Here is a 14,912-nt window from a genome sequence, read left to right as displayed (position 1 = left end):
TAATAGCAAAAGCCAATATCAAAATGAAGCTAAAGACTCAATATTTACATAAAAATGTGGGAAAAAATGAAAAGGTTTATTGAGACCAATAATCCTAAACCAAATAATCGAATTCTTCCATATCTAATTCTTCTTCCATATCTAATTCTAGTAGACTAAGAAATTAATTTGGTGCTAGTAGGTATAGTAATCTAGTATATGTGCTTACTTTAGAGTTTGTCTCAGAGCTGAAATAGGGTCATGGTGATGACTACCCCATAATTTAGAGGAAACAAAAATGTCCTCTCTTTTTATAGTCCCATCTTGAAACGTACGTCTCTGTTAAAGTGTTTATAAGGGCAGCCTCATAACCATATATCTTGACTGTACCAAAGTGCATGTAGCCCATCTGCATTGTACAAATCAATTATTTCAGAAATTTGTAGGTAATATTGAAAATCACATTGATCCGAGTTTTCATCAATTTCATCGACGACTTACCAGCACATGTAAAAATTACAAGATCAATTACCTACAAATAGAGAGAACAAAGCAGCAACAAGTTGCAAGGAACTTAATTTCTCTTTACCTTCTTATTTCTATTCTAAGAAAGATTAAGAATTAATATAATTGCTTTTCCAGCTAGCTACCTACTTGCAGATAGTTTAAGAGAGAAGGAAAAAGAAGCAATTAATAGAGACGTTTGGCAGCAATCCACACCATTGCAGGTATTATGGCTGCTACTGTTTTTACGTTGGACATTACCAGAAAGTAATCAACACCATTGCAGGTATTTAAATTTTCTGACATCCAAAATATAAGAGAACGTTAATTACAGGTATTTACCTGAGCAGCCAAACAGAGCATCAAGGAGACGGTCCTTGGAAATCTACCTACAAATAGAGAGAACAGAGCAGCAAGAAGTTGCAAGGAACTTAATTTATCTTTACCTTCTTATTTATATTCCAAACATGCTAAAACTTTTGTTCAAATATCCTAAGCTATAGTACCAAACCCAAACTTCAGATTATACAAATCTCTCAGCATGATCTAACAAATTTGAGCCAGCTTAGCCCCTGCCCTCCCCTTCCCAAGCCTTAGGCTTCCTTTGTACCCAAAACAAGAAAAAAAAGACAAAGACAAAACACACCAACAGCAAAGAAGACAGCAGCAAATGCTGCAAATCTCGACTAAAGTCACTACAAATCAAAACCATCTCAAACCTGCATCCAGAAACCCAAATTCAAACAGCACCAAAGAATCAAAAATCGAAGAAATCAAAGAATCAGAAACTGCAAATCCCGACACAATATATGTATCCTCTCCAACCTCCAAAGAATCAGAAATCAAAGAAATACTCAAATCCCTAACTGATCTACTTAAGCTTCCAAACAATCAGATTCAAAGAGGCTATGGGCTGCCCTATATTCCACTCTAGCTCTACAGCCCATAGCCTCTTTGAAACTCTTCAAAAACTTCACCCTATTCTCATATATAATTCCAGAAACTCAAATTCAAATAGCATAATGCCTACATAATTAGTAGAAAACAAAATCACATATACTTAATTCATAGCTCTAGAAAAAGTAACGAAACAGATGCGGACTGCACGAGGAATCAAAAGAAACTATCTAACAACAAGAACTCAATCAAAATGGCCGTCCAACATTTTAAAAACCAAACAACAAAGACCAATTTCAAAACAGAAGATGAAGGGAAAATACAAGTAGTTTGGAATCTATATGGATCCAATTGCCAAGCCCCGTCCCAATTAACTCTTTACATTCTTCAAAATTTGAACGAAAGAAACAAATTCAGGAGCTCAAATAAGATCAAACCAACAATCAAACAGATCGAATACAAGTAAATGACACTATAAAACTCCACACACTTGCTTTGAGTTTTCTAGCATTCTTGCAGAAACTTATAACAGTTGCCTTTGAGTTGCTACTAGGATCTCTACTAATTCTCTTTAGAAGAGTCCTAACCCTTTGGTCAATACTAGAAAATCAGCCTCAGCCTTGGCTTGGTAGGTTTTCTGTAAAGCTACATAGTGCCTGCAAGAAAGTAGATAAAGCACAAAAGAGAAACATGAAATTCTGGGGATGTCGACTAACTCAGTTGAAGATGTTATATCTGGTATTGATCCCTTGAGGGGTGCCTCACCACCACCTTCATTTGCTAGGAATTCCTGTAAAGTGAAAATTTCTGATTATACAACTTAATAAATGAATAGTGGTATGGATTGTATAGAATTTGACTAGCTAAATACAAGCATTTGATTACTTGATAAAAATATATATATATATATATAAAGTAACTTTTGCAACCTTCATGCATCCAAAGAAAACGGCAGAAATCTAAGAGCCTTATTAAAGCTAAGACTTCTAGTCAGATTACTCAGGTGTTCCCTCCCTACATGGACCACTCAATTAGACAACATGCTTCAACTCTGAGCATTTATTTCTGTATTTACAATGATCATGTCGGAAAACTGAGGACTAGAGCTAAAAACTCTGTTTGCAAAAAATATGAGTTAAGCCATTAACACTAGGTTTTACTCTTTTTTTTCTTTTTTTTTTTTAATCAATGAATCAAAGTTAAACTGCCTTACACTCACAACTAAGAACACTGAACCATTTTGAAACTATAGTTTAGGGTTATCAATCAATTCAGAACTTATCATAAGGAAATCAGTTGGAGATTAAGGAAATCAATTCAGAACTTATCATAAGGAAATCAGAGACTCTAGAAGATGTTATAAATGTTATGTGATAAAAAACACTCTCACCAAGATAAACAGATCTAATTTATGCACACTATATCCAGTTGTCGCAAATTCAATCTTGGTTTCACAAATCTTCAATGCCGCCACCATGACCCAAAAGTCTGATTAACCGGAATGAACTTCAGAACGGCTATCACTAATTATTTGTTGCAACTCTGGACCTGAGACATAAAGTAAGAAAAATCAACCACCTGCTCAATGGGGATTGATATTCACGCATGAGTATTTGAGGCTGAAACACTAGTTATGACGGAAAACTCCAAAGAAGTGTGTGCAAAACCATAAAGCCAATACCAACCCCAATGGAGTGAGAGTGTAAGCAATAATTGACAAAGCGTGACACCGACATTGCATCTATGCAGGTGCAGTAATTGAGTGCAGTTTGTAGCTTAGTTAAGCAAATACTAATTTTAGAATTTTTCCTGACATGAAGAAACAATGTCATTTCAATATTAGTGACAACTATATCCTATCTTGAAAATTTCCATTCGCAACAGCCTCTTCAACTAAAAACGTTCTCACAATTCCAACCAATACTTGAATAACATGTACTCACTAATTCCTCAAGGAGTAAAGACTTCAAAGGAGTTCTCAATGCTTCACTGTAGTTATCTAGATCATCTGCAGTCATCCTAGTTTTGATAAGCTCCTTATAAATTCAAGAACATAGGAAGAAAAATCACGATGCTGAACAGCAATAAAACGATTGCTCAACATAGTAATTAATATACAAATCAAGAAGGTAAACCTTGAACTCTTTTTTCTTTTCCCTAGTTGTTGGAAGTACACCACTGGGACTTTTTATCAGAAATGCGAAAGAGACTGACATTGATAATGTCTCAGATAAGAACATGAAAATAGCACTCTGTACCTTCTAAGCTCAGGCCATGGATTATTCAAACGAAGGTCATCCATAAAATGTTCAGGCTTGGACTCAATCACATTATGTTTCTGCGCACCCAGAAAACCATAGAGAAAATGGAGGACATGCCCATTTCATTTTCTTCTCTTTTATTTTGTCTTCAATATCCCAGCAACCAAAGCTAGCAAGAAAAGCATCAAAAACCCAATAAAAACCAAATCGAACGAAAACCCATATTCTCTCCTGGAATCCCACTAGCACTACAATTCCAAGCATAAAGCTACCAAAGTGAATAAACAATTGTATGAAATTTGACCAGAAACTTAAGATAATTTAGCAGCCTATTAACGCCACTGACCACTAAGCTCTCAACCTATGTACTCAGCTAACACACAGACTTGCCAATCCAATATCATCAAAGTAAAATTAAAAATTTCACCCAAAGCCCATTATAGAAGCATAACTGTGTCCAGCAATTTGTTCTAAAAGCAAACAAATGATGCAATATGAGTAGAAAACAGCTTGTACAATAAAAGAAAGAAAAGCATCCTAGTGTAAACATACCTTTTGAAAGTGGCCCTGTTGATTTGTGTTATCGACAAGATGAGCAGCCTTGCCAAAATAGGTATGAACACTAGTGGCAATCACCACAGCTTCAATCTCTCCTTGTTTTCATGTAGAACCCAAATACACAATGTCACCAGGGCCTTTGGTCACAGGAAGTGACTCACCGACAAGTGTAGACTGCAAAGACCAAATGCAAAAAATGAGACTAGAATCTAAATAGCTCCATTCAATCATATAATCTTGCGAAAATGTGATTGTTAAATCACCTGATCAATTTCAGTGGATCACCATTGAGGAGACGAGCATGTGCTGGAATAATATCCCCAAACTTAATGTTGATTATATGATTTATATCAGCAGGAACAAGAACGGAAGCATCCTCCTCAATCCACCTCCCAATCTGATACACGCACAAATTCAGAGAACTCAAGCCACCAAAGAACTAGGATATATTATTAACAATTTCATTAGCTTTAACAATTTCAATTTGGGTTTTATCAATTAGGAGATGAATTGGGTTTTAGAATACCTCTTTCGGTGGAGTGACCGGAGTGAATAACCCAACAATTTTGAACTGATACAAGACATATAATCATGAATCTTACAAAGTTACAAACTGCAATTGAAGAAGAAATCAACATTAAATGGAACTCAAGTTATCATACCCATTTCTAACTACCCAATCAGTATCATTAGTTCATTACCTTAATTAACATCAACATCAACATCAAAACTCAAATGGAAATCGACATCAACATCAAGATCAGATCAGTTAATCAGTAACATTATCTTTGTTAAAAACTTAAAATTACCATCAAGATCAAAATATCAAATGGAAATCGTCAAATCAAACCCATTTCAACTTTACCCATTCAAAATATAATTTCCCATCATAATTTCCCAACAAGATCAAATGGAAATCAAAGTATCGAACCCAATTTTACAGATTAGAAATTTAGAATTCAGAAACTCAGATGAGAAGGGGAGGAGGAGCGGAGCTCGGAGATTGCAGAGGTGGACAGGCGGAGACGGGTTGCTGGTTGTAGCCTTGCAGGTTGCTGTGTTCGGTGTTCCATCTTCCTTGTTCAGGTCGGGACTCGGGAGTGCTCCAATTCTCCAACTGAGTTCAGCGGTGGGGCTTGAGTCCTACCCAGTCCGGGCTGAATCCGCCCCTGCTCTGTGATTTAGTTCTTGGGAAGTGAAAGACTTGTTGTGATGGACAGGTCCCCATCCCCAAATAGAAGAAAAACCTAATCGAAACTAAGAACAAGAGGGAGAGACTAAGAAGAATCGAGAGAGCGTGAAGACAAAGGAGAGGGTGAGAATCAAGATCTGAGAGAGTTGAGTGAGAAGGAGAGAGGCTGGTTTTTGAGGTTTTCAGTTTTGCGAGTTCTAGGTACAACTAAGAGAGCTGATCGAGTGAGAATTCGAAGGAGAGAAAATGACTTGTATCAAAAAGCACAAGTCAAAATTTTAAAACAAGCTCTACACTCAGACGACATTTAAATGTTGTCTGAATGTCACAACATTTTCTAGTCAACTAGAGCTTGGTTATTTGAGAGGGAAAAGTATTTGATCAAATTTTGGATATCCCTCCAAATTTGAGATAGGAAATCATCATCTATTACAACAACAAATATGTGTTGTCTGAATGCTGGCCATTTTTCCAAATTGAACGGGTATGGTTTTAGCCTATATTCAGACAACATAAAAAAAAATTATGTCGTCTGAAAAACTCAGACGACAGAAAACGAAACTTGTGTCGTCTGAAGTGTGTCGTCTGAAGGCCTTTTTGGCATAGTGTTTGTTCCAAGATAGCAACCTCACTTAAACACTTCTATAGAGATTAGAGAATAGACTTTTGACTTGCTTTAAACCATTCATAGGCATATCCAAGGATCAGATCAGATAATAGACTTTTGACGTGCTTTAAACCATTCATAGGCATATCCAAGGATCAGATCAGGAAAGTTCAAAGGAATACAAAAATTTCCTTGATACAAAGTGATAGCAAAGGTTTGTTCCAAGACAGCAACTCCACTTGAACACTTCCAGAGATAATAGATTTTTGACTTACTTTAAACCATTCATAGGCATATCCAAGGATCAGATCAGGAAAGTTCGAAGGAATACAAAAACTTGGTTCAAAAATTTCCTTGATACAAAGTGATAGCATAGGTTTGTTCCAAGATAGCAACTCCACTTGAACACTACCAGAGAGAACAGATTTTTGACTTACTTTAAACCATTCATAGGCATATCCAAGGATCACATCAGGAAAGTTAAAAGGAATACAAAAACTTGGTTCAAAAATTCCCTTGATACAAAGTGATATTAGCTGTCGGTTAATTAGGAATTTCTGCTCTTACTGTCTAAAGAGTTCAAAAGGTTAAAACAGGAAACACGGGGCACTCATAGGTGGAGTTTCTATATATTGCATTCAAAAGAAAACTACAGGTCGATCAAATGGACAGACTTGCTAAATGAATTTCCCAAAGTCTCTTCAAAACTATTCAGAGAACTTACAGAATCAACCTCTTGCTTCAAAATTGATCCGCTCCTGGTGTAGATTCCTCCTTCTGTGCAGCTTTATTGGATCGAGCACAACATCATGAAAGCAGTTCAGAAGACTCCTCTGCGTCTCCTTCTCCTTCATATATTCTTGCTCTTTTTGCTTCCATTGGAAGCCACGTCATCACAAAGAATACAAGCTGAAGCTCTCCTAAAATGGAAGAACAGCTTTACGTCTTCCTCACCTTCTTTGAATTCATGGTCGCTCATAAACCTAAACAACCTGTGCAACTGGTCTGCCATTGTCTGCAACGACAATACCAAAATAGTTTCCGAAATTCACCTTGCAAACTTCAACATCACCGCAGCACTAACACAGTTCAACTTCAACAAGTTTTTCGATCTTACCCATTTCAACGTCAGTGGCAACAATTTCTCAGGGCCGATACCATCTGCCATTGGCAACCTCACCAAGCTCACAACCTTGGATTTGGGAAACAATACCTTGGAACGAGAAGTGCCTGCGGAAATGGGCAAGTTAACGGAGCTTCATTTTCTAAGTCTCAATAACAACTATCTCAATGGTACCATTCCCTATCAGCTGGACAATCTCAAAAAGGTACAACATTTGCTTCTTGGAGGTAACCATTTAGACACTCCTAACTGGTCTAAATTTTCAGGCTTTCCTTTGTTGAGGTACCTTGATCTTTATGGGAACAATTTAGATTCAGAGTTCCCAGAATTTATATCTGAATGTAGGAACTTGACCTTCCTGGATTTGTCTGGAAATGTTTTGACTGGCCAAATACCAAAATTGGTAGTTACCAACTTGGTCAAGCTTGAATCTCTCAATCTCACCGATAACCGATTCCAAGGGCCATTCCCATATAACTTTCCCAACATTAAGCACCTTTATTTGGAATCGAACAACTTTAGTGGTCCAATTCCTGAAGACATTGGTTTGATATCTGGTCTTCAATTTATTAGCCTTTATAACAATTCCCTTGAAGGCAAAATCCCATCCTCTGTAGGCCAACTCAGGGAGCTTCAGCACCTAGACCTTGGAAGGAATTCCTTGAACTCTTCAATCCCTTCTGAGCTTGGTCTTTGTACCAACCTAACTCATTTGTCCTTGGCTGTGAATAAACTCAGTGGGAAAATTCCAGCAGAAATTGGCCTGTTGACAGAACTTGATCTCCTCTGGCTCAGCGAAAACAATTTCTCTGGATCAATTCCCTCAGAGATAGGAAACTTGAAAGTTTTGAGAGAGTTGGACCTTGGGGAAAACCAGCTCTCAGGGCCGATTCCTATGAAATTCTGGAACCTCACAAATCTTCAGAAGCTTTCTTTAGGAAACAATAGCTTCAATGGGAATATTCCAGTAGAAATTGGCCTGTTGACAGAACTTGATCTCCTCTGGCTCAGCGAAAACAATTTCTCTGGATCAATTCCCTCAGAGATAGGAAACTTGAAAGTTTTGAGAGAGTTGGACCTTGGGGAAAACCAGCTCTCAGGGCCGATTCCTATGAAATTCTGGAACCTCACAAATCTTCAGAAGCTTTCTTTAGGAAACAATAGCTTCAATGGGAATATTCCAGCAGAAATTGGCCTGTTGACAAAACTTGATCTCCTCTGGCTGTACGAAAACAATTTCTTTGGATCAATTCCCTCACAGATAGGAAACTTGAAAGTTTTGAGAGAGTTGAACCTTGGGGAAAACCAGTTCTCAGGCCCGATTCCTATGAAATTCTGGAACCTCACAAATCTTCAGAAGCTTTCTTTAGGAAACAATAGCTTCAATGGGAATATTCCAGCAGAAATTGGCCTGTTGACAAAACTTGATCTCCTCTGGCTGTACGAAAACAATTTCTTTGGATCAATTCCCTCACAGATAGGAAACTTGAAAGTTTTGAGAGAGTTGAACCTTGGGGAAAACCTGCTCTCAGGGCCGATTCCTATGAAATTCTGGAACCTCACAAATCTTCAGATCCTTTATATGGATGACAATAGCTTCAATGGGAATATTCCACCAGAAATTGGCCTGTTGACAAAACTTGATTTCCTCTGGCTGGGCGGAAACAATTTCTCTGGATCAATTTCCTCAGAGATGGGAAACTTGAAAGTTTTGAGAGAGTTGGAGCTTGGGGAAAACCAGCTCTCAGGGCCGATTCCTATGAAATTCTGGAACCTCACAAATCTTCAATACATGGGCCTTTCCGAGAACAACCTCTCCGGCCCAATCCCCCCAGAGATTGGAAACATGAGTTCCATGGTTAACTTTGATATCAGCACAAACCAACTTGAAGGGGAGTTGCCAAAAACTATTTCTCACCTCAGAAAACTAGAGCGGTTTTCCGTTTTCACTAATAGGTTTTGGGGGACCATTCCCAGTGATTTCGGGAAGTATAGTCCTAACTTGAGATTTGTTAGCTTCTCGAATAACAGCTTCTCTGGAGAATTACCGCCAGACTTGTGTAGTGGATTTGCTTTGCAGCAATTCTCAGTGACCAGCAACAAGTTCACAGGGCCATTACCGGAGTGCTTGAGGAATTGTTCTGCATTAATAAGAATCAGACTTGAGGAGAACCAATTCACCGGGGAGATTACCAATGCATTTGGTGTTCATCCCAGCCTCAAAGTAATCTATCTTAGTCACAACAAGTTTGTTGGTCAACTCTCACCACGATGGGGAGAATGCAAAAACATCACGGATATGCAAATGGACGGAAATAGACTTTCTGGTCAAATTCCACCTGAGCTTGGGCAGTTAAGACAATTGCAGAAGATAAACCTAGGCTCTAATGAATTCAGAGGGAATTTTCCAGTTGCCATTGGGAATCTAAGCTTGTTGTTCATTCTCAATCTCAGCAGGAACTACTTGACAGGAGTTATCCCTCGGTTTCTTGGCAAATTGACAAAGCTTGAGTTTCTTGATTTGTCTGATAATAATTTTACAGGGGTATTACCAGTCGACCCTGGAACGTTTGAGAGGTTAACAAGCTTGAACATAAGCCACAACAAATTATCAGGTGGAATACCAGAGGAGATTGGTAATCTACACCTGCAGTACTTGTTGGACCTAAGCAGCAATACATTCTCGGGATCACTACCATTAAACCTTGCCAAGCTTATAATGCTGGAGATTCTTAATGTCTCACATAACCAACTCTCCGGGAATATCCCATCAACATTTTCCAGAATGGCTAGTCTTGTCGGCATTGATTTTTCTTACAACAACTTGACAGGTCCAATCCCAACTGGTGGCATTTTCCAAAAGAAGCTTCCTAATAATGCTTTCATTGGAAATAGTGGTTTGTGTGGTGAAACAGAGGGACTAACTCCATGCACTTCGGGTCCCAAAAAGTCCAACAAGAAAATTCTTGTTGGCGTCCTTGTTTCGATTTGTGGTTTATTGCTGATGGTGACCATATATGCTGTAATCCTTAAGTTCTGCAAGAAATCAAAGCCTGGAGAAATCGATCATCCTCAGACGTCTAAAAGTTTTGAGTCAAGTATTTGGGGAAGACATGGTAAACTTACATTTTCTGAAATCATCACTGCCACCGAGAACTTTGATGAAAAGTACCTCATTGGAAGAGGAGGTTTTGGAAGTGTTTACAAGGCTGTGTTGGACAGAGGCAGAGTCGTTGCAGTTAAGAAATTGAATGTGTCAGTAGATTCTAGTGACAACATTCCAGAATTGAATCGCAAGAGTTTTGAGAATGAGATAAGAACCTTGACAGAAGTGAGGCACATAAATGTAATAAAACTATATGGTTTCTGTTCCTGGAACGGGTGCTTGTACTTGGTGTACGAATATGCAGAGAGAGGCAGTTTGAAAATGGTATTGTATGGAGTGGAGGGCGAAGCAGAAGTACTTGGCTGGGGCACAAGGGTGAATATTGTGCAAGGAATAGCTCATGCTATTTCTCACTTGCATAATGACTGCTCTCACCCAATCGTTCACCGCGACATAACTTTGAGCAACATATTACTAGATCGAGATTTCGTGCCACGCCTATCTGACTTTGGAATAGCAAGACTATTGAGCTCAGATTCCTCAAACTGGACTGCTGTAGCGGGGTCTTATGGCTACATGGCTCCAGGTATCAGTCATTCAATAAACTTATGAACTTTGTATTTTATTTACGCAGATGTTTATACTCACCCAATAGCATTAGTGTTCTATGTACGCATATGATGGGAAAATGTTGGTTGATTTTGTTATTTTAACGAGCATGCAGAGCTCGCATTCACAATGCACGTGACAGAGAAGTGTGATGTATACAGCTTTGGAGTGGTGGCATTAGAAATCATGATGGGAAGGCATCCAGGAGAGCTACTGAATTCTCTATCGGAAAATGGAGATATGCTTTTGAAGGATTTGCTAGACCAGCGACTTCGGTCTCCTTCAAGTCAATTAGCAGTGCGAGTGGTTTCCTTGGCAACGATGGCCTTGGCCTGCACCAGCACTAATCCCGATTCACGACCCACCATGCATTATGTGGCGAAAGAACTATCATCCACTAGGACCCGGACTAGCCTCTCTGAGCCGTTAGGCACAATAACCATCAATGAGTTGGCAGGTTTTCATAACTAGAAGTGGCTGAAATAAAAAAGGGGTTTAACAAGTAACAACTAAATCCCTTCTCCAAAATTGACAGTCTTGCATTTCCACTAGTTTCTAGTTATTTGGTGTATAAATGTATTATTATAGTGCCAGCAATTTAAGGTATAATAAGTAGTATTTCTGTTGATGTAAAACTCAAATAACTGGTACAGTTGTACTATAACTGAAGTTAGTTCTGCTCATCATGTCTTGTGCAATAAATTACAATTACAATTTTTTGTGGGTTGCTTTCATTTTTGTTCTAGATTCCTTCTTGACATTTTCGGGATCACAGTGTAAGGTAGCAAGATATAGTCTTTCTGTTGGTATACAACTAAAGCAATTGTACAACTATATATATAGCTAGGTTGCACAATTTCACTATAGATTATAAGTTGGCCATGGTTAAGTCTCGAGAGAAGTTGATTAAACTTCATCCATCAGAGTAACAGAAACCTCTCTATAGATTGAAGTCTTGCTGTCCAGGACAAAAAGTAGAAACTGCTAATTGGAAAAGCAACTGGATATGTTATGAATTTATGTTAGGAGATCACAACTATTACGTACTAGCTGCTTGTTCATATTTAGCAGTTTGGTTCACAGATCATGATCAAGATAACCATGTATATGCTAACCCTCTAGCAAGGCTCTTCTAGTGTCTAGTTGCAATGCTACTATGAAGGGTTGAATTCTAGGACTAGCTCTGACTTAATTGGTTACTATACTCAATTTGTTTAATATTCTAATCCTCACTATATTAAACTCAACACTTCAACAACAATCTCAGTAGTCAGTGTGATAGAAAAGCAGAAGAGTTGTAGCCACTTGATTTCATTTATATATAATGGTGTAAGGGTATAGGCTCACAACATCGTTCACTGGGAGATAACTCTGAGCTACCTATTACTACAGCTGGCCTCAGTGCCACAACTGTCAGGTGAAAATCATGTGGAAAAGTAACTCATATGTGCTAAATGTGTTGCCAGTGAATAGTATTGCAAAGTGTTTGATCTAAAACAGAGTTCATAATTACAAATTTATAAGTTAGTCTGCAAGCCATAATAGGGAAACTGTTGAAGCACTAGTACTAGGGAAACACTAGTACAACTTACTGTAAGATTTTGTATAAGCAGAAACTGTTGAAATATTGCTCTTCATAAACAGCGGAGAATTTCTACTTGAGCGGTACTAGTACAGTTGACATGTTTGCACTTAAAGGTAACTAACACCAAAAACTTCTCATCCCAATGCCACAACAATTAAACTGGACCTATTGATTAAAATTCAGGATTGTAAAAATTTATCGATGAGATTGTTGAGTCAAACAAAACAGAGAAGAAGAGTCACAGTGGTATTACAATGAAATAACTTTTACATTTTATATGGCAGGAAAGCCCTAGCCTCCTTTTATAGGAGTCAAGCCAGACTAAGCTCCTAAAGCGCAGTCAGGCAGTTTATTTAGTTATTCTGATCTCTATTATTTCAGTCTACTGCTGAGCTCTAGTTAACTTGATATCATTAGTAGAAGTAGCCCTATAAAATCCAGAAGAACACTTCAATTTATAATCTGATGCATCATTAATTTAAGTAGCATGCAAGAAGAAACCCCAAATTGTAAAGGTCAAGTTCCAACCCCATCAAATCAAGCTCAACCTCAAACTAGTCAATGTATCGATGTCTATGAGAAAGATATCCATCTATTTATTAGACATGAAGATTATCGAGGAGAATTGGCCACTGGTGCTCAAATTTGAAACAAAGCCCAATTAGTTTCATATCAAAATTGAACTCCCAATCTAAATATTGACCTCTCATATACAACCAACTGTTCCCCAAGAATTACCAGAGCTCAATTATGAAACTGAAACTAAACTAAGATTATAAATATTAATATTCACCAGAGACAAATGGAAAGAACAATAGAATTTACCTTATATAATTGATCGGGGTTTATTGTGTCTGGGGTGAGAGAGCTGTTGTTACGGTTTATTTGGTAAAGGAGGAGCTGTTCGACGGAAAAGAGGAGCTTGTCGGTCTCAGTGGTAGGTTCCGGTAAGCGGACCTCTTCAAAGTCGGCGGAGGAGCTCGTCGGTGTCGGCGGTAGGTTCCAGTTCGAGGAGCTGCAAAGCTTGGGCGAGAGAGAGGTGATGTTTGGGAAAAAGAGGGAAAATGAATTAGGGATGTTTTGTTGGGTGCGTCTGGGCGTACGATACGCCCGGCGCGTGTTGTTTTGTTGGTAGAAAATTTGGCCAAAAGAAAAAAAAAAAAAAAACAGAGGAAAAAATAATTGGGCTGGTGCCAAATGTAATACAGTGACGTTCATGTGTTTGTGATGGGATACAGAAACTAAAGAGCAGAAAAGGAAGATGCAATAATATCAAAACATAGTTATATTTCTCTGATAGTCCAAAATGGATTGCAATAAAGCATATAAAGAGAGAAGGGGGTCCTTGATAATAAGGTAGGTGGCTATTCTAGATGGCTGACAAAATGGATGTCCTTAGCATTTCAGCAAAATAAAGAGGTAATTATAAAGTAGCTTAGTCGGTGCAGTCTCAACAGTTTGCCACGGGCTGTTTCCGTTGTATGATCTTTTTTTTTTTTTTTTTTTTTTTTTGTAAAATACATATATAAATAAATTTTACGAAAGCAAGACAAAAATTCGCCTCAATTGATTACAAAATTACTACGGTAAAGATTTTCCGTGGCAAATAACAAGACTTAATCTCGACGGAACATTTTCCGTAGTAATAGGGTCTCAATTGCAACAACAACTGTTGCTGAAGTAAAAAAGCGAAGCAATTACAATTCTTTTAATAGTGCAGGAAGTGTAAGTTCATGATACAAGCAAAGTATGTTTCATATAAATATTACAATACCCAAGCAACTATCTCACAAACAACTCAAAGAAAAGTCTAGTTCACACAAAAAATTAAAAAAATGGATACACTGAACAGACAACAACAATCACAAAGCAATCTCACAAACCATGAGGCGTACGAGAAGAAGAGTAAGCACCTGCAATAATCAATGTACCGTAAAACTTTCAGGGAAAAAATAAAATATGATATTTTAAAATATTTTTATATTCTGTCTTGCCCGTTACATTAAAATTCGGTCTATCAATGATTTTGGTACATTTTCATACAACAACTATTATGTCATCGTGAAGGGTCGAACTAGAAAAAGTTTAAATAAGTACAAGAAAACTGATTATGTCACTAAAATAAAATTTTTTTTAGAAAGAGATAATTTTATTAACTTATCCATGGCAGAAGGCACGTACATCATATGTTGTCTTACACCTAAAACCTAGATGGTCTAAGCTACCAAAAACATGATAGGTAACTTTCACTGTGAACAAAGTGAGCACAATATTTAGACCTAGCCATATGAAGGCAAATCCAACACTACCTAAATCCTTACTAGAGGAACCCTAATCGCCTAGAGACCTCAATTAGTATACAATTAGAGAAACTAAACTTAAATAGCAACAGACTTGAAGCTTCAAATGCTAGGTACTGAAGAAAGAAAGCATAGAGCTTTCCTTTGCCCTTATCCTTAGGGCTAACCTCTTGGGTCCGAAATTCAAATTC

At 37.8% G+C, this 14,912-nt stretch overlaps 2 protein-coding genes across 4 annotated transcripts; one reads left to right on the top strand and one right to left on the bottom strand.

The window, feature by feature from the left end:
- Positions 1 to 1,085: 1,085 nt before the first annotated feature.
- LOC112181248 lies at positions 1,086 to 13,786 on the bottom strand. Of its 3 annotated transcripts, XR_005804281.1 has the most exons (6): positions 13,247 to 13,757; positions 4,726 to 4,812; positions 4,463 to 4,596; positions 4,194 to 4,373; positions 2,771 to 2,928; positions 1,086 to 2,170 (listed from the first exon to the last, which is right to left on the bottom strand). XR_005804281.1 is itself a non-coding variant. In XM_040512299.1 (5 exons), the coding sequence occupies exons 1-4, from the start codon at positions 13,637 to 13,639 to the stop codon at positions 4,343 to 4,345; spliced, it is 603 nt and encodes a 200-aa protein (XP_040368233.1). In that variant the 5' UTR covers positions 13,640 to 13,728; the 3' UTR covers positions 3,644 to 3,810; positions 4,194 to 4,342. The 3 variants fall into 3 exon arrangements, 1 of the variants encoding a protein (XP_040368233.1); XM_040512299.1 differs by lacking the exons at positions 1,086 to 2,170; positions 2,771 to 2,928 and adding an exon at positions 3,644 to 3,810 and having other exon boundaries at positions 4,726 to 4,770; positions 13,247 to 13,728; XR_002928737.2 differs by lacking the exons at positions 1,086 to 2,170; positions 2,771 to 2,928; positions 4,194 to 4,373; positions 4,463 to 4,596; positions 4,726 to 4,812 and adding an exon at positions 11,581 to 12,586 and having other exon boundaries at positions 13,247 to 13,786.
- On the top strand, positions 6,712 to 11,551 carry LOC112181247 (MDIS1-interacting receptor like kinase 2). The gene is made up of 3 exons (XM_040512301.1): positions 6,712 to 7,882; positions 8,603 to 10,813; positions 10,952 to 11,551. The coding sequence occupies exons 1-3, from the start codon at positions 6,808 to 6,810 to the stop codon at positions 11,305 to 11,307; spliced, it is 3,642 nt and encodes a 1,213-aa protein (XP_040368235.1). The 5' UTR covers positions 6,712 to 6,807; the 3' UTR covers positions 11,308 to 11,551.
- Positions 13,787 to 14,912: the final 1,126 nt, after the last annotated feature.

This window comes from Rosa chinensis, unplaced genomic scaffold (genome assembly GCF_002994745.2).
Source record: "Rosa chinensis cultivar Old Blush unplaced genomic scaffold, RchiOBHm-V2 RchiOBHmChr0c16, whole genome shotgun sequence".
In the NCBI taxonomy this organism is placed as follows: Eukaryota; Viridiplantae; Streptophyta; class Magnoliopsida; order Rosales; family Rosaceae; genus Rosa; species Rosa chinensis.
The sequence above is the reverse complement of the archived record's forward strand: the minus strand, read 5'-3'. Positions and strand labels throughout refer to the sequence as shown.